Source organism: Elaeis guineensis, chromosome 2 (assembly GCF_000442705.2).
Source record: "Elaeis guineensis isolate ETL-2024a chromosome 2, EG11, whole genome shotgun sequence".
NCBI classification, from domain to species: Eukaryota; Viridiplantae; Streptophyta; class Magnoliopsida; order Arecales; family Arecaceae; genus Elaeis; species Elaeis guineensis.
In genome coordinates this window covers 127,763,440-127,782,880 of record NC_025994.2, presented here as the reverse complement: position 1 = coordinate 127,782,880, position 19,441 = coordinate 127,763,440, and the positions used below count along the sequence as shown (strand labels likewise).

Below are 19,441 nucleotides of genomic sequence, written 5' to 3'. Positions count from 1 at the left end.
GTTTCGTCCAGCCATGTCATCCAACCAAAATGGTGGATTTAACCCATAATTTCACACGTGGTACTCTCTCAATAGTAAACTAAGAAATAAATTGTAGTTAGAGTTATTTTTGAAAATATGTAATAAAAAAATTCAAAAAAAAAACTATGATGTTTTAAACGTTTTCACTATGATTTTCTTTCTCTTTTTTTTTTTTTTTGGATTTTGAGCTCTCTCTCGTGAATAAAATAATATATATATATATATATATATATATATATTGTAGTTCTCTCTTTTTGTTTTTTTATCCCTTAGTAATTATATTTAGTCTTTGGAATCATCTAAATCTCGCTTGTGCGATCTCGATTCGGCAAAATTGAAGTCCTAGGGTTTTCGGAATCCGTTCGTCTAGAGATCACATCCATTAAATTCGCCAGAACCAGGTATGCTTCCACTCCTGGCCTCGCAGTAGACGAGATCTGATAATTAATTTCTTCCTTCTCTCACTTTCATATCTCCTTCTTTGCAACATTTGTCGAATTTTTTCCAACACGTAAACCGATTCCGATCCCAACTATGGATTCCCATCGGGGAGAGGCATCTGTTGTCTGGACGATCACATTCGAAACATGAACAATAAGCAAAACCAGGGGCTTATCGTAATGTGGGCATGAAATCGATCCAAGACATCCGCTTGGTGTAATATGAGGGCAAAAGGAAAAACAAAAAAAACAAAAACAAGAAGAAAAGGTCTTCCTATTCTCGGTCGTGATGCTTCTTTCATAGTCTTGCTGTTCTTTTGATTTCATCGTATGTCTTGATTTGATATTTCTTTCTTCTTTTAGTTCATCTGTGTTAATATCCTGATTTAGGGATCTCCTCGAGGTTCCGATGACGATAGTTTTTTGCTTGGAAATACCTGCATCATGTATAATCGCAGAGCTAGAACTATTTTTCCACCCAGATCTTCTAACTTGGGAAAAAAATTGTGACCAGCCAAATATTCGCTCAATATGCCTCGTTTCTATGACGCAGTTGTCTGTGACAAATTTTTGTATCATAAAATTTTATGAGAAGCTCCCGCTCTTTTCTCCCCCTCTCCCTTCTTGAATGGTTGAGTTCTATCATTGTTAGAGGATAGTGAAATACTGATGTTTTTCACGTTATAGCTTAATTTCCTGACTTCTTTCAAATTGTCCTTTACCTTAGCTTACTTGGATGCTTATCAGGTTGTCAATATTCTGGTCTCTGTTGAACACATATGGCAAACACGGCATGCTTTATAATTGTTGGTAGGAATGACATTCCTATCTATGAAGCTGAAGTGGGATCTGCACCTAAAGTATGGCTTCTGTTGCCTCAGCCTTTTTCTTGTTTCATATGCCTTTCTTCTTTCTTTGATGCTGATTGTAGCAATAATGATGGCATCATATCCATGCAAACCAATGCTTAAGTTCACTAATTGATGCACATGAAAGTTCCTTTCTTATCTGCAAGAATGATGTCAAATAGGCACATTAGCAACATAAAGAGCTCTGAATCTGTGCATGTACATCCACATCTATTTTTTGATTGATTTATGTATAGTTTAGTTCAGATGTGTAGTATTGGCATCTGGGTGACATTGGCAGGCACGCTAACATTTTTGCTCCATGTACATATTTGTTTTCTCGCTCTCCCCTTGTTCCCTCTCTCTATCTATAGCTATCTCTTCATATAGAAGCATAAACACATGTAGTTGATCTCCAATAAGGAGGTAGCTCCTTTTCTGAAGGCAATTCTTTCCATTGAAGCTTTTGACTTTTTCCTTATGATTTGCAGCTGAAAGATGAATGCACAGTTTCCCATGTTGTACTCCACTTCTTCCATCTCTATCTAGATTCTATTTCTATAGGATACTTTGAAGTTTTCTTCTTGTTTCCTGAAGCTAAAACTGCAACACTTGCAAACCTATTATTTTTTTTTCTCTGTCTTCAAATTCCTCTAATTGGCTTTCTAGATTTCATGGTGATCCTCTTTGTTGCCTGATCTATTATAGCTATCTGGTAGCATTTGATTCGAGGTTGACTTTAGCTTGAGAGTTGTTGTAGAACATTCTCAAACTTTGGTGGATCACTTTCATCTGTATAGTCAACTAGATGATGGAATAAGGTTTGCTAGTTAAGATCAGAGGTTAGGCATATCTTGTTGAACAAGCGGCTTAGTTTGGTGATAGTTAGCATTTCTTTTGAACATCAGTTTGATAGACAAATCCTACTTTCTTGTGATATCGTTCTTTCCACTAATTTTGGTTTGTATAAATCTTTCATAGGGTAATATTGTAACTTTTTTTTTATGGCTTATTATTTTCAAAAGTCAATGCTATCTTGGTCTGCAAAATGGAAATGTATTATTTACTTAGTATTAGGTCAACATCTTGCCTTAACGCATAGTTTTCACATCATGTTGGATCTGCTAATGGTATCAAAAGAAGCTATCAGAAGAGCATGATAGCATCGTTCATGTCCGTGTATAGAGCAATTAATAACATTTCTTTCTGTTTATGCATATTGGCACATAAATAAGTAATGCAGATATTGTAGGTATTAATGAACCCAAAAGTCCTGTTTCTGTGGGCTTGACCAATAGGGACAAAAAAAGGTTTGTACTTCTCCATACTTGTTAATTTTTCTTGTGAAAGTTGCTGTGTATGTTAATTTGTAATATAAGGAGAAATGTAATTGATGTTGTCAAGGAATATGTTGGAAGTGAAGTATCTATATAATCACTTGATCAGAACAAATTTCAGAGAATGCAAATTTTATCAAATTAATGAAACAAATCTGATAAGAAATGTTGTTCAATAGAGAAGTAGTTAGTATTCTAGTAGTATTAAGTGCAAAGATCAAAAGAAGATGTTCTTGGGAGTTGTTTGCGATCACCACTTGCTGTTGTGACTCAAAAGGGAAAAATTAATAATAAGGCGATGAGGTTGATAATATTTTGGAACTTTGTGTAAGCTGAGTTTGTGCACATTAAGGATATATGGTATCAAAAAGAATTTCATTGCTGATTGTGTGCCAGAACAAGTAAAGAATTAGAATGAGTATCTCATATGATGTAAAGGAAAGATCAGAAATTTATGGCTGTGTCCATTGAGGATTGGCTGAGAATATGGTAGGGAGAGGGGCTAGGAATTATGTGAAGGTGTGAAGAAAGAAGAGATACTTGAAAAGACCTGGATGGAAGTGGATGTGTGGAATATTTAAAATGTAAAGAAGAAGGATCTTATCTTTTATAATATAACACAAATGAGATTTTTAATCCTACAGCACTCATCAATTGCTTAGGTTTTGTCCTCACCCATAAATGAATAGACAGTGGTGCCCACTTTTGCATGAACTTCCATTTATTCTTATGTTACTTTTTTAACTTTCCTGTAAGCTGCGTGGGAGAAATAGCTACTAGATTCTTAGATGAGAGGATGTGGTGTTCCATTGCAGTCAAGGTTTTGGTAAGAATAACTACCTAATCATGAAGAGGGAGATATGAGTGTCTTCGATTTCTTCCATATGAAGTGATGATCAGGTTACATATGTTTCTTAAGCAGTGAAGTTAGTCCAAGGAAGCCTTTTAGTGCACTCTGATTATCAAGGATAGTCCTGCAAGGAAAAAAAAGGTGAATCTATAGATTAAAATGCCATCTGTGGCAGTAGGCATGGACTAATACTTACCATGCTTAGCCTCGATGCAACATGGCAGGGCTTCACGCTGGTGCATGACAAGTGCCAATGCTAGTGCATGACAAGTGCCAAGCACTACATGATATAGCAAACCTGGTGCTAGTGTGTGGCACATTGTCATGGATGTGGCTACAGGCTCATTGTATGCGTCGTATGTGGGTGCTCGCATGGGCATGGCAGCACAGTGAAGTGTTTTGCATGTGCCAAAAGTTGAAATGCTTCTTGATAACTTTGGAACATCCCGGGTTGGAGAGCTGGTAGATGTCTAGTAGGGATATTGAGGAGGCCGCGGTTAGCCATGGTGCAGCATGGCTGTGGCATGATGTTGGGACACTTGTGGAACGTGATATTTGTCATGGCCACGGACCGCCAAGATATGTGGACACTCGAGGATTCCTCATGGATTGAGGATGGGTGGGGCTTTAGATGCGTTCTCGACTCTCTTAGGCCTATAGGACATGTGTGCGCGATGGCACAATAGTAGGGCAAGGTAGAGCCATGCTTAGATGGTCTCACACGGAGGTGTCCGAGGCATTGTTGGTTAGACTAGCTAGCCACATTGCGTGGTAGAGATTTCCACAAGGTTTTACCTTGGGGAGTTGTCTAGGCTATACTATATATTTTGATCTCTATAGCGAAGCATGGAGGCTATAGAGGACTAGATTGACAAGGGTTTGTGCTACTTTGGCTAAAAAATCTCGTGAGTATTGTAAGGGTGATGTCTCACATGGATCCATAGGAGTTGATCGGTCATAGAGTACATGTGGTGTAAGATTTATTGGTCAAAACATGTGCCTTTAAATTAGGCCAACTGGCCAAGGATCAAGGATGACCAAGCAAGTCATGCCAAGTAGAGGACAGTGTGGTGCAAAGGTTATGCAGGTTGAATATATTTACTTGATGGGCAAATTTGGATGCCAATATAGTAGCAATGTGCAATGATGTGTGAGTAGACTGTGAATAAAAAATGTTGGGAGGTATGGCTATGGGCTTTTAAGGTATCATGGAAATGCACAGGAATGTGCGAATAGGCCATGAACATTGTTGAACAGTAGGGCCATGGATAAGAAGGCATGCTGAGGATGCAAGATAGGGGTTGTGGCATGAGAGCCTTGGAGGAGCTGGAAAGTTGGAATCTTGGAGGGCTCGGTCATGCATGGTTAATGGTGGCTTCAATGAGCTATGGGGTATTCTCAGCTTGGCGGTCCGATAAAGCAACACTAGTGGATGGTGTGCCTTTAGCTACATGCATAACAATGGCATTGCATGGTTGTATCATGTGACCTTAGTCTATCTATTCACGAAGGATGGCATAGTGGCTTGCGGGTTGATGGCATAGTGGATATGTCGTGGCATGAAAGTACTTTGCTGACCATCGTGATATCTAGAGAGTAGTATTTGGCTTGTAGGGCAAAGCCTTGGAATTGGCACAAGGGTGCCTAGTTGTGGAGCACTCTTGGAAAGCGTCTATGCTATCTCGAGGCGTCGGGTTGGTTGCGGGCACTTGAGGGTGTCCCATGTGTGTAGTTTGGCAGAGTTGCCGGACAAGGGTATAGAGGTGCATGCTTGGCTATGTGGTTAGATCATTGTGCATTTATATGTATGTCCGAGGGAAAGACCCAAGAGGGCCAGCCTTGGTACGTGGGATGTGGAGGCACCTCACAGGTGTTTGGGTATGGAAAACACTCACCCCATGACAATGTGTTAGGTACGAACATAGGATGCAACCCTTGAGCGTATCTAGCATCAAGAAGGACCGATTGTTCCCAATGCTAGTCTAGGAAACAGAGAGTTCAATGTCGGCATTGTGTCTAGCAAGAATGCGTTTGCAAGAGCATAAAGAAAAGGCAAGGGATACAGAACTAACTATTGTCTACCTCTAAGTGTTAGGTTACTCTGCTCTAGAATAACCATAAATGGCTATTTGAAACTTAGACCTTGAAAAAAAAGGTAAAAAGTCTAACCTAACAGTGCCACAAACAGTTGGAAATAATGTTACATGGCATGCAAATGATTTTGGCAGAAATTATGTATCTGAGCTTGCAAATAGATGATATATCTTGTTTTAGTAAACTTTTGTGGCACTGGAAGGTATTCTTTCTTTTTTAGCAAGGTATGGAAATGTATTCCACACTTCATGTATAGTTTTCACTGCCTTATTACGGATCCATGCTATTTTACTGACCACACATTGCTGTAACCTTTTGAGCATCGTAAATGATGTGTAGAGGGCTGGGCATAACTACAACTAATAATATTAATAACATCTGCAAGAACCATATTACACATTATTTTAAGACAAAGCATTTATCCCCTTGGTCATTATTTTATCTGCATGATATGTAGTAAATACTTTGATTGTTTAATAATTATTCTTTCGTGAGATTAGATAATTGCTGGTGCATGCATATACTTTTTGCTATGAACAGTGATAGGAGAGTAAACAGCCATAATCCCTATGATAAATGGAAATTAAAGCAGCCTTTGCCGGTTTAGTGGTGGAAATGAATGGGATATGATGGATCATAAATGTTTTTTTATCCAGCTGTTGTCTGACCAGATTTATTTTCTTTTATAAGAGAATAAAAACCACCAGAATGAAATCCACAAGCAAACTTGTTCAAATTGTTTGGAAAATCGTATAGGGAAAAGAAAGACAGGTGAAGAAAAATTTGTTTATTTTGGAACAGCACTGTGATATGCACAATAGCAGATTGGTTGGTTATGGAGTATGAAATCAAATAGTCTTTTGTTTTGTAAATAAGGTTTCAGACCCTAATGAAAGAACATGGTTTCGTGAACCTCAGCAAGGAACCAAAAGGTTTATTTTTGATGCAGATTTAGCCCTCCATAAGATTTGCTGGTGAAAAAGATATTTCTCCATAACTTTAATTGAATATGTTTTTCGTATTTATATGCTCATATACATTGTCATTGCTACTTTGTTGCTGTGTAACAACCTTGAGCAGATCGTTCCATTAGAATTCTTACCATTATTTGTTTGGGAAAGAGCATTTTTCATTTTAAGATTAGCTGGCACAATAGACATTTGCACCAAAACTTTAATTGAATATGTTCTTTATATTCGCATTCTCCTACACATGGTCTTTGCTATTTTGTTGCTATCCAACAACATCGAGCAGATCTTACCATTACAATCTTTCCTGCTATTTGGTAGGTCATGTTTTTCCAATGTCATGTTTTTCCAACCACATTATATCTTGCTTTTTGGTGTTTATGTGACAGAAGGAAGAAGCAGCTCACCAGCACCAATTTATTTTACATGCAGCATTAGATATTGTTCAGGACCTTGCATGGACAACAAGTGCCATGTGAGTGTCTTCAGGTGTCTGTATTGTCGATGTTTGACATTTATTTTGAGGATGTTTTCTTTATGGTGGCTCACATATAATGCGGACAATAAAGTTTTTGGCCTTGTAGTTCATTCTTGAATTAACTCTCTAGCAACTGTCTGGTCTTCACGTAATTTTTGCAGGTTTTTGAAAGCAGTGGAGAGGTTCAATGATCTGGTGGTATCTGTGCATGTTACTGCAGGTCATATCCTTACCATTAGTACATTGTTACACTGGATTCTTAACATGATGGGCAGATATGTTGGAGAAGTTTATATCAAAAATTTATTTTGAACGGGCTGTATATAAGATAGTTGCATTGTGAGATGCAAACCAGTTGTCTGCTTTTCTGTTTGACAGATCAAGAATAATGTGTTCCTTGATTCTGTATTGATTCTCCTTTTTCGTTAGGAGCCCATTGATACTATTGAAGCAACCCTGATTATAGGCAGGGTCATTACGCTCTGTTTCATGAAAGAAAATATCCTATAGATAACAAAATCATATGAATTTTCCATTGCTCATGTTCTTTAACATGGAAATTTTTTAGGTTTGCATACAGTTTTATTTGAATAAATCAGTTGTCATTTATGGCTTGCAATGCTTATTTTAATATTCAATTATGTGCAATTTCTGTTTTCTTTGATCAACTGTATCATACACACTAGATTGATGCTGCTTCATGATTCTTGTAATGAGGATGGGATAAAAAGTTTCTTCCAAGAGGTTCATGAACTATATATAAAGGTAATATTGCTGCTGTCTGCCTGTATCTCTTGTTTGACTTATCTGCCAGTACTATATATTCAGCCAGTATTGATTTGAGAAATACTTACAATTTTAGACATTTGCTTTGAATTTTACTTGAGTTTTTTTGTTAACTGAGTTTTATGATGTAGAGTTCATATTTTGACGAGTTTGTTTTCAATGTCCAACATTTAAGTCATAAAAACATGTCATTTGATTTAAATTTTCCAATTTCGCAAAGTTTTCCCCCACTTATAATATGCTTTTCAATCTCTTCTAGCAATCATACACCTGAAAATTCACAATGTTGAAATTGTATGTTTTTTTAATTCAGTGAAGGTCAAATGTGTCTACATGGGAGGGGAGCCCTTCAATCTGAATGCACTTAATCTTGAATGGGTCTAGCAAGACTTTCTCCGGTGTGAAATCTTTAAGCCAATACATTAAAACTGTGTTGTCATGATGGGGAACCTTTGTATTTTTTTGTAAACTAACTTTCATCTGAGTAAAATTAGTAAATTCTATTTCTTTAAGTGATATGAAAAAGAATAAACTGCAAAGGTGATTTGAGAATAAGCTGTTATGATAATTAATTGACATTTGTTTCAGAAACAATGCTGCATTTTTAGGGTGTTATTTAGAAATGGCTGCAATTAACTAACACAGATGGTAGAAAGTTGGTCTTTAAATATGAGAATCCAATGTGCTTATCATCAGATGTCTGAGATATCTATGTTTCATTTTTCATGTCCAGAAATAACCGTGCATTATTAAATAGGTTGGTAGTTATGTGCCATGATCATCATTGGCATGTTGTAAAAGGATGGAGCATGCTGCTTGCAGGAGCAAGAATAAATTTACTCATTTAATACATATGTAATACGGTAAACTAGACAAAAATTCTCATTTTATGTTTTAAATTAAAAGTAGCTCTCCACTTGAGTTTAAATTAAAAGTAGTTTCCCATTTCAAACATAAATTAAAAGCAACTCCCCATTTCTAGCTGAAATGATCGTTATACCCTTATACCCTCATACGGTTTTACAATAAGATAGTATTGTTTTACAATAACGCAGTGCTGATTTATAATAAAACAGTACTGTTTTCTAATATCGCAGTATTGTTTTATAATATGTAATGCAGTACTGATTTATAATAAGACAGTATTGTTTTCTAATATCACAGTATTGTTTTATGATACGGCAGTATTATTTTATAATAAGACAGTACTGTTTTATAATAGTCTTATATTATAATAAGGCAGTACTGTATTATAATAAGAAAGTACTGTTTTGTAATACCCTTATATCATAATAAAATTGTATTGTTTTACAATAAGGCAGTATTACATTATAATAAGCCAGTACTATTTTCTAATATCGCAGTGTTGTTTTAGTGTTGGTTTATAACTGTAGGGGCAATTTGGTCAATTGAGAAGCTGTTTTCAAGTAAAACTCAATTGGGAAGCTACTTTTAATTTTAAACTCAAATAGAGAATTTTCACTAGTTTACCCTGTGTAATACCAAATGGCCATGTGTTGGTGCATTCCCATTCATTCTCATGCATGCTTGTTTGTGCACCTGGGTGAATGTGCGAGATATTGCATGCCCTTTAACTTTGTTCCTGATTCATTTCACCTGTTTTTTTCACTTTACGTTGGTCCTTATTATTTATATGCTTTATCTGCTTGCTGAAACAGCATTAATCAGATTTATAATGTTTCTGTTTGGTCCTATTTGTAATCTTGTTAATTTTATTTTCTCATAATTGTTCATGATCATCTTTTGGTTTTGTGTAGATACTTCTGAATCCGCTTTACTTGTCTGGATCTCGCATCATATCCTCTCACTTTGATACCAAAGTTAGAGCTCTTGCAAGAAAATATCTGTAGTGGCAGGTGTCCTCCATCAAGAATGATGGGAGGCTTGGCGTCCTCCATCATCATTCATAACAAGTCTTGTTTTGATATGGATGACAAATACTAGTCAATTGTTGATCTATATATTTTTTTAATTCCTCTTTTGTCAATGAACTCTAGAAATTGCTAATTGGCAGGTCCACCGGGTATTTTCTGTGATGATACAATCATTGCTCGGGGAGCCTGCCTACATCTTGAGGTCATCTCAAGAAATAAGAAGTTTACAACTTAAAATATATAATGGAGTTTCCAAATGGTAGTGGTTCTATACTGGTCCAACAGCCGTTAAGCCGAATGGGACTGTGAAATTAAAACGGTGAAGCTTTTTGTAAACTTTCAAGTAGGCTCATAGCCTATTTGTTTGTTTTGTGTGGCTATCTAAATGAAGTACTGAAGCCATGCAATGGCCCGATGGATTTGTGCTATTTAGACCATAGGGTGGGTGTTTGAATGTTGAAATACTTTGTTGCAATTATGCAAAAGGTTGTCTCCAAGCTGTGTTATCTGGCTCGCATGACCAGACCAAACAGCAACTCTCGTCGGGTGATGAGCAACGTGCAAGAGTGTCTATCGAGACTTGCTCTTGAGTAAATTTGATGCGTGCGCGCACTGTGACTACTGCAGTGCCCTCGGGGAACCGCAGTAACTTCTCTTTGTCCGTGGCATAGCGCAGAGAGTGCTGGGGAAGAGAACGGCGTGTTCATTATCTAAATAATTTTTTTTAAAAATTATTTATAAAAATAATATAAATTAATAAAATATTATTTGAAATAATATTTTATAATCTCAACGTTATCATTCTTTCTGCTCCATGTGGACGGTAAAAAAATAATAAATTTAAATCATCATTTGAAATAACGTTTTCGAAAACATCATTTCAAATGATTATTTTATTTTTTTAAAAAAATAAAAAAAATAATTTTAAATTTATAAAAAAAATTAATTTTGATTAAAAAAAATCATCATTTCAAATTACTTTCTTCATTTCAAATTAATTTTTTTTTAAAATATCTAAAAAAATGAGTCTAAAAAAATAAAAAAAATTATAATTTTAAATTTTAAAAAAATAAAAAATTTCAATTTCAATTCAAATAAAAATCATCATTTCAAATTAATATCTTCATTTCAAAATAAATTTAAAAAAAATATTCAAAAAAAATACGTTAAAAAAATAAAAAAATAAAAAAATATCATTAAAAAAATAAAAAAAATAATTTTAATTTTAATTTTTTTAAAAATAAAAATTTTAATTTTAATTCAAATAAAAATCACCATTTGAAATTAGTATCTCTATTTCAAATTAATTTTTTTTAAAAAATATCTAAAATAAAAAATATCTCAAAAAAATTAAAAAAATCAAAAATCAAAAAAAATAAGAATTATATTTTTAAATAAAAAAAAATAAAAATTTTAATTTTAATTCAAATAAAAAATATCATTTCAAATTACTTTTTCCATTTCAAATTAGTTTTTTAAAAAAATATCTCAGGAGAAAAAAATCTAAAAAAATAAAAAAATACCATAAAAATAGAAAAAAAATAAAAAATAAAATAATTATAATTATAATTTTAAATTATAAAAAAATTATAATTTTTATTTTAATTCAAAAAATTGCTGTTTCAAATTACTTTCTCCATTTCAAATTAATTTTGTTAATAAAATATCTCAAAAAAAGAAAAAGTATCTTAAAAAAATTAAAAAAATTAAAAAATTAAAAAAATTATAATTATAATTATAATTTTAAATTTAAAAAAAATAAAAATTTTAATTCTGAGATAGATGAGACACATGAGACAATCTATATCTACAAAGCATAATATCTGATCACTTGAAATGACATTTTTAAAAATAAGCTTAAATATCAAAAAAATAAAAAAAATATAAATTTTAAATTTTAAAAATAAAAAAATAAAAATTATAATTTTAAATTTAAAAAAATAAAAATTTTAAATTTAATTAAAATAAATTTTAATTAAAAAAAGAGAAAATAAAATAAAAAAATTTAATTTTAATTCAAATAAATTTAAAAAATAAAAAATCAATCCGTATCATCTCCGTACCGACTTATAGCAACCCAAACCACATCGCACCGAGCGGTTGGTAAAAGTACCATAATATACCGGAATCTTACCGACCTATACCGACCCATACCGCACTGTACGTAGCTGTTCGTATTCGTATCAGATCGAGATGTACCAGTGCAGTCCGATTCATCTCATTTATCGAAAAATCGGCTTGAACTTTGCTGATTCCCCACCGACTTGTCTGATTTAGCTTATTTTTAGATATTTTAAGAAATATAATTAAATTATCTGATATATTATTATTATTTACGTTATAATTTCTATAGTCCTTTTAGCATAACTTTTTCTCTCCTAATGTTCTGAGATACATGAGAGTATGTATATCCATATCCACAAAGCATAATATTCGATCACTTGAAATTAAATAATATAAAATAAAATTAATAATTAATAATATAAAATAGAATAAAAATTTCAAGTGTACAAAAAATAGTACAATAAAAGTTTCAAAAATACTAAGTACAAATCTAAAAAATACTAAGTCCCACAAGAATGTCGTGGTGCCCGTGGTCGCTTGGACCTTCTCAGAAAGGTCCTCAACGACTGCTCCTGCTCCTGTATCTGCTGTGATGGCTCCTCCCTTATATCAATGGAGGTCTGCTGGTCATGCTGCTCAGGAATAACTGATGCTATCGGATCATCTACGGACTAAGTGACCCCCTCAACCCTCTCATCTGGATACACAGATGGGCCTGAAAAGAAAGTGTTATACTCATGTGGCCAGCTGGTACCTGGTGATGTCATCTGGGGGATGTAGGAAGAAGAAGGTGCTGTCATCTGTGGATCAAAAGATGGTGGCATCTGTGCAGCATCTAGTGATGACATCTGCGGAATATGCGATGATGGCATATGTGAAACATATGGTGATGACATATATCTCATATCTGACGCATTGGTTGCTCCATACCAAAGCGCACAGCTATTAAGTCAACATCAATCGCCACCAATGTTTCAAAATTTGTTCTCTCTATCTCACGCAGTATCCGAATCCGTTCGTCCTCATCAGTCGTAGATAAAGTACGACGAGCGTCCAACACAAGACTCGACATAGAATCAGTCTACATAATAAAAATAAAATTAGCAATATACTGTAAAATATAAAACAAAAATATAACACAAACAACATAAACTATTTTTCAATCTTAATTATTAAAAGTAAAGATATTGATATAAAATATAAGTTTCGTAGTCTTACCAAAAGATGCACAGCAGAACTCTCACCCTCATATCCGAAAACTGCATACCGAGACTATCCAATAACTCGCACTGTAATGCTAAAAAACTAAGCCATATAGTCCTCGGTATATGAACGGCCTCTCAAAATGGGATTACCATGAACAATGTGATCTCGATGTGCATCCTAAATATCGATGTACTCTGCATGTCTGATACGCCAGTCAATACGAACTTTTTCTCGTCGATCAATACGATGAAGTCCCTGGCTGGTATCAAACTGCTCTGGGATGTCCTGAATCTGATCAAACTGCCGCAGGACACGATTGGGAAGATGCCACTCTACCACATCAAAATAAATAAGTGGCACCCTAGCAGTCCATATGTCATGTCCAACTGTATATATCTGCGGTAATATAGTCAATATCTTATGTATATATGGCTCCCATAAAAACTGACAGAGTTAAAATAAAAAAAATTAGTAAGCTAAAATTTTAAAAGATTATGAATACTGTAAAATAATATTTATAAATAAATAAAATTTATCCATCTATATGTATCAACTAATATATCCAGCTGGCACCTATAAACCCGTGCCACTCTTATCAATACATGATGAACGTTGAATGCAACGTTCCATCTGCTTGACAGTCTACTCATGTTAAATAAATTTTTTTGAATTTAAAACAGTACTAAATTTCAAGTAAACGAAGCAATATTTTTATACCTATATCCTAATGGTCTGTCTAATCTGAATGGAATATCAGGGTCATGCTGCTCTGGTGGTATCTCGAGCAACTGTCGCCGTAACGAACTAATAGTCGGCATTCTCTCCCATACCCAAATATGTAAATTTCAAAAAAAATCATACCTGATATATCAAATCAAAGCTATAATATTAAATTTTTAAAAATATTAAAAATATAAATTTTTAATTCATATACCTGTAGTAATACAAGATAACCATCAATCTCGCTCTAGTCAGCATAAGAACCCCGGCACATAGCCCTTTACAGGCAAGCTAGTACTGCACTGCCCCAACTGAGCCTACGAACGAACTCTAAATCCTCCAATAATGGCAAAAATATCAACTTCATCTTGTTCGATGAAGTATTAGGTAATAGAATACCATCAAACAACCGCAGCACCTGACCCCTGACATACTGCTACACCATCTCCTCTGGTGCATCATCTCTAATGTGAAAATATCGATAATGATCATCCAAACACTCTATCCTGAGTCGTGAATGATTGAAAAATTAGACGTCAGGTTCAAACCCTAACAATCGTAAGTATAAAGCCTGCCACTCCAGAATGGTAAGTGTGGGATCAACTCCGGTAACTGGATCGCCATCAATCGATAGTCCGATAAGAATGCTGATATCCTGTAATGTGATAGTCATCTCACCAAATGGAAGATGAAATGTGTGTGTCTCTGGACGCCATCTCCCAAACAAGACAGTAATAAGACCAACGTCTATCTGTATGCAACCAATCCGATACACTCTATAGAATCCAAGATATCGCAAATAATCCACCACTCTAAGTGGATATGCTCTGTCCTCCAGAAGTCAGCATCAGATCGTCGTAGTCTAAGGTGTTTGAACTCCTGCAATAAGATATAATAATTAGATGATGTATATGATTTTAAAAAAAATATTAATAATAAGAGTAGGATTGAAATGCTTAGCCACCATCTAAAATAGTCTGTGACCGATGGTGCTCCTGCAATGTAAGAATACTCGTATCTTGAGGGCCTGGATACCGCAGATCGTAAGCCATAGCACGCTAATGAATCTAAAATAATGATATTATCCCAAGTGTGTTAGAGCATGAAAAATATGATAGCCATTCATTTTATGAGAAATATATTTTAAACATAATATTGTTATATAATACAACTTAAACACACAATACAGTTCATCTTCGGATAGAAAGCAACATTAAAATTACAATCCCACATAAATACATAAAACATCCCACATAAATACATAAAATAATATTGAAAATATATCTTTGGAGTCTTTAATTTCTTTCACTGCTTGAAGTTGAAGTGTGTTGAAGTATCCTAAGACAGCGGCAACGATCATGACCCTGTTCGTTACAAATGCTACAGTGATTCTTACTTCTTATTTATTTATCATCCATTTCATTTCACAGTCTTATTGATTTTGGTCTATCTTTTTGCTTAGGTCTCAAACAATGATGATCAGGAATACATTTGAACATACGTGTATGCATCCAATAATCTTCATGTGGTAATGGATTAAACTCGCCACTCCAAGCATTCATATATGCTGTAATTGTATATGCATCATCCACAAACCCACTAAAATGTACAGCAATTTCTTGACACACAGCTAAAATGTGTGAACATGGATATTTGTACATGCTCCACTTTCTATAAGAATATTTTCTTTCAGTTAAAGTAACAGTATGAAAATTTTTTCCACCTCGTAATCCTGCGCTTGCTCTCCTCGTAAGCACTTCATATATGCCTCTTGAAGGTTGAATGCTGTTATTCGGTGCTGGTTAGCTTTAACTTGATCTTCAACAATCTTAATTGCAACATGAAGAGTAAAAAAATTATTTGGATTCTCCTGTACATATCTCAAGACTTGGACATGCCCGTATTAAAGTATTTCACAAGACGATAAAATGTCATTTGAACATAAGCTGTAATTGACATATTTCTAGCTCCTCGTAAAATACTATTAAAAATCTTCGACAAATTTGTAGTTAAAACACCATAGCACAGGCCGTCATCATGTGCCAACGTCCACTTCTCCTTTTCTAACTCAGACAACCAGCTCCAAGCCTCTTCATTCACTGTTCTGATCATACCCATGATAAAGTTGAACTTGCAAACTTGATGAGTGCTTCCTGCTTGCCATACTGCTCTTTTCAACTGCACATTTTTAAAATAAGTGTTGAAATTACTACAGATATGTCTTAAGCAGTATCAATGATAGCCACGTGGCGGACTCCATCCAATAGACTCATCTGCGATGGCGTTAATAAACCTGAATGTCTGTCAGAAATTAAGCATATTCTATTTCTATCTTTGACGATATGTGTTCTGAGCTGGAAAAGATACCAACTCCAACTTGCAGTCGTCTCCTCATCTACAATTACATATGCTAATGAAAATATCACATTCTCTGCATCAATTTCTGTTGTAATTAACATCTTACCTTTAAACTTTTCATACAAGTGCGTGCCATCAATGCTGATTACAGGACGGCAGTGTCTAAAATTCTGAATGGATGGTTTGAAAGTCCAAAAAATATAATTTAAAATTTGGATATTGAAATTCGCGGTTTGAAAAAAATTTCATGAAACAATTGTATCTGGATTTGCATGTTAAAGTGCAGCCATATAATAGGATAATTTAGCATAAGACGGCTCCCATTCTCTATAAATATCAACCAATGCTTTCTGCTTTCCACACCATACTTTCCTGTATGATACTGTATATTAAAATTGATTATTAACGGTTGTCACAATAGCTTCAACTCTAACATCGAGATTTTTCTCAACAATATGTCAGACTAGTGTGCCAATCATCCTTCCACTGACATGTTTGTGGTCTCGACTCAACCCCATAAACAAACAAGTGTGAGGATTCTCATATCTTGTGATTTGAAAATATTCATATTTTTTCAACAATACAGCACGAAGCCTCTATTTACAATTTTGAATATTATCTGATGATGTGCATCGTACGGACCACAACTTTGAATGCGACTAAACTACATTGTATGTCCGATGCTTCATAATGTGATAAAGATCAACAGCTCTCCTTACATAATCTTTACTCTTAAATATTAGATCTTTAAAAAATTCAGTCATTGAGGAGTCTCAAAACTGATAGTCAGAGTTCAATCTTCGACCAGCACTAACACAACCATCATCATCTAAATTTATATCATTAAAAAATTATGAAGATTCGTGCAAATGAGGTTGAGGTTCTCCCACATTAATATTAGGCTGAACATCTTCATCATCATCTTCATCTTCACCATCATCATCTTGACTGCTACTGTCCTCATCCATCCAATAGTCTTCATCTCTGCTTTCATCTGACTCAAAGCCTAGATTATCAGAATTTATTCCACCACCTACCCAGTCATCATTCCCTATATGAGTGTCGTCTCCCACACTTATCACTACTTCTACCAAAGGAGAAGTCACCATAGCAGAAGACACAGGAGAAGTCACCATAGGACTTTGAATAATTGAACAACTAAGACCGGCAATAGTAGGATGTTATTCTGCAAATATGGCTTCAACACTGTCGGTTTGCACCATAGGAGTTATGAAAAGCGAGGAAGGCCCAACAGTATTATCCGCTTGGGTTAAAAGCCGACTATAATATCCAAAGCTCGATATATCTTACTTTTCAATATAAAATTCTAAAAATCGACATTCTGAATATTTCAAAAGAAAACTCAGTATTTATTCGACATCTTCATCGTCATCAATTGAAACTAAGATATACTTGCTCTGCATTAACTGTCCCGACAGATTAGGAGATCTTCATTTCCATTTTATTTCTTATTTCTCTTTGTCTACAAGAATACTGCTGTATAAATGGTCCAATAATTTTTGATATGATAATGATGAAGATACTCTAATCATCCAGTTTGCAGGGTGACTGTACTGCACACCAGTTTCGTCATTCTGTATCATGCCATCATAATACAATAGTACACGAATCCGAGTACTGGCCATTTTCTCAGAGAAATCTATGACAAAATCTTTAGTATTAGTAATTTTTTATCATTTCAAAAGATTTACATGATAAATGCATCATATCATCAACAAATAGGTACAAATATGTCCTATCTCATTCGAAAATTGTATTAATTCTATAGGTTAATTACATTAATCAAACGATACACAATAGGGATCGAAAGAAATTTTGACAGTATTTTTTCTTAGTTCTCCCCACACGGCTGAAAATATGTGAGGAGAACTAAAAGAAAATACTGTCTGAAATTTCTCTCGAACCCTCTGCATATCGTTCGAATAATGTAATTACCTACAGAATTAAATGCAATTCTCAAACTGTCCAAACTGGACAATCAATTGACCAATATATATATTTTACGGTGTCCGTACAAAAATATATAATCAAATATATATTTTATATGGATACCGTAGAATATCTTACATTGGTCAACTGACGGATCTACGGTTTCATGAAATACAACATATTTTAAAATTCTTAAATTAAAATCGAATCGAATTTTAAATCAAATTCGAATCTAAAAAGATAAAAATAAAAAATAATAAGATAAATAAAAAATAAAAAAAAACTGAAATAAGAGGTGGGGGGGCGCATGGGGCCGCAGTCGGGGGGCCACCGTCGATCGGCCACTGCAGGATCGTTACCGACCAACTGCCGCAGGGCCACGTCGGGCCAAGGAAAGGGGGGGTCGGGGGGTGCGGCGACCACGGCACCGCCAACGGGCCAAGGACGTGGGGGCGCAGGGACGCGCAAGGCCATCGTCGCTCGGCCGCAACAGGGCCGCTGGGGGCAGCCGTCGGTCGACCGCCGTAGGGCCGCATGGGGACGCCACAGGGGGCCACTGCCGGTCGGCTGCCGTCGAGGGCCGCTGCCAGTCGACCGCAGCAGGACCGCATGGGGCCGCTGCCGGTCGGTCGCCATAGGGCCGCGCGGGGCCGCCGCTGGGGCCCACCATCTGGGGATCACCGCAGGGTCGCTGCCGGTCGGCCGCAGCAGGGCCGCGCGGGCCGCCGTCGGGGGGCCGCCACCGAGCCACGCGGGGCCGCCGTCGGGGGCCCACTATAGGGCCACCGCAGGACCGCGCGAGGTCGCTGCTAGGGGCCGCCACTACTGGGCTGCCGCAGGGCCGCCGCCGATCGACCGTCGGGGGGCCACTGCCGGCCAACCGCCGTCTGTCGATAAGGGGGGAGGGCCAACGAGGGGGGTGGGTGGGGAGGGGGTAGCCGCCGCCTGCCCGTCACCGGGCCAAGGATGTGTGGGGGGGTGGCGCGCGGCACCGCCACCGGGGGGTAGCCGTCGACACGCCGTCGGTCGGCCGCCACAGGGCCGCTGCTGGCCGAGCAAGGGGGAAGGGCGCGGCGAGGGGCGACCGAGCAAGGGGATGGGGAGGGGCGGGGTGGCCGCCGTCGGTCCATCGACGGGCCAACGACATGGGGTGGCATGCGGGTCTGCCGTCGGTCGGCTGTCGTTGGCAGGCCAAGGAAAAGAAGAGAAGAGGGAAAGAGAGAGAGGAAGAGGAAAAAGAGAAGAGGGAGCTCACCACCATCGTCAGAGCTCACCGTCGTGCCGCCGTGCCGTCGGAGAGGAGAAGGAAGATACCGGAGGGAAGAGCTCGCTGCCAAGGTGAGTTTTGGTTTTTTTTTTCTTTTTTTTTTTGGGTCTTAGCTTGGTAAAACGCCATGGGAGATGGTGTTTTTAAAAATGCCATTTC

At 36.4% G+C, this 19,441-nt stretch overlaps 1 protein-coding gene across 5 annotated transcripts; it reads left to right on the top strand.

The window, feature by feature from the left end:
• Window positions 1-269: 269 nt before the first annotated feature.
• Window positions 270-9,850, top strand: LOC105045200 (uncharacterized). Of its 5 annotated transcripts, none has more exons than XM_073251064.1 (6): window positions 270-422; window positions 1,209-1,321; window positions 6,951-7,033; window positions 7,198-7,260; window positions 7,717-7,801; window positions 9,601-9,850. In XM_073251064.1, the coding sequence occupies exons 2-6, from the start codon at window positions 1,241-1,243 to the stop codon at window positions 9,691-9,693; spliced, it is 405 nt and encodes a 134-aa protein (XP_073107165.1). In that variant the 5' UTR covers window positions 270-422; window positions 1,209-1,240; the 3' UTR covers window positions 9,694-9,850. The 5 variants fall into 5 exon arrangements, with proteins under 5 accessions (XP_073107165.1, XP_073107162.1, XP_073107164.1 ...); XM_073251061.1 differs by having other exon boundaries at window positions 6,948-7,033; XM_073251063.1 differs by having other exon boundaries at window positions 291-422; window positions 1,189-1,321; window positions 6,948-7,033.
• The last annotated feature ends 9,591 nt before the right edge of the window (window positions 9,851-19,441 follow it).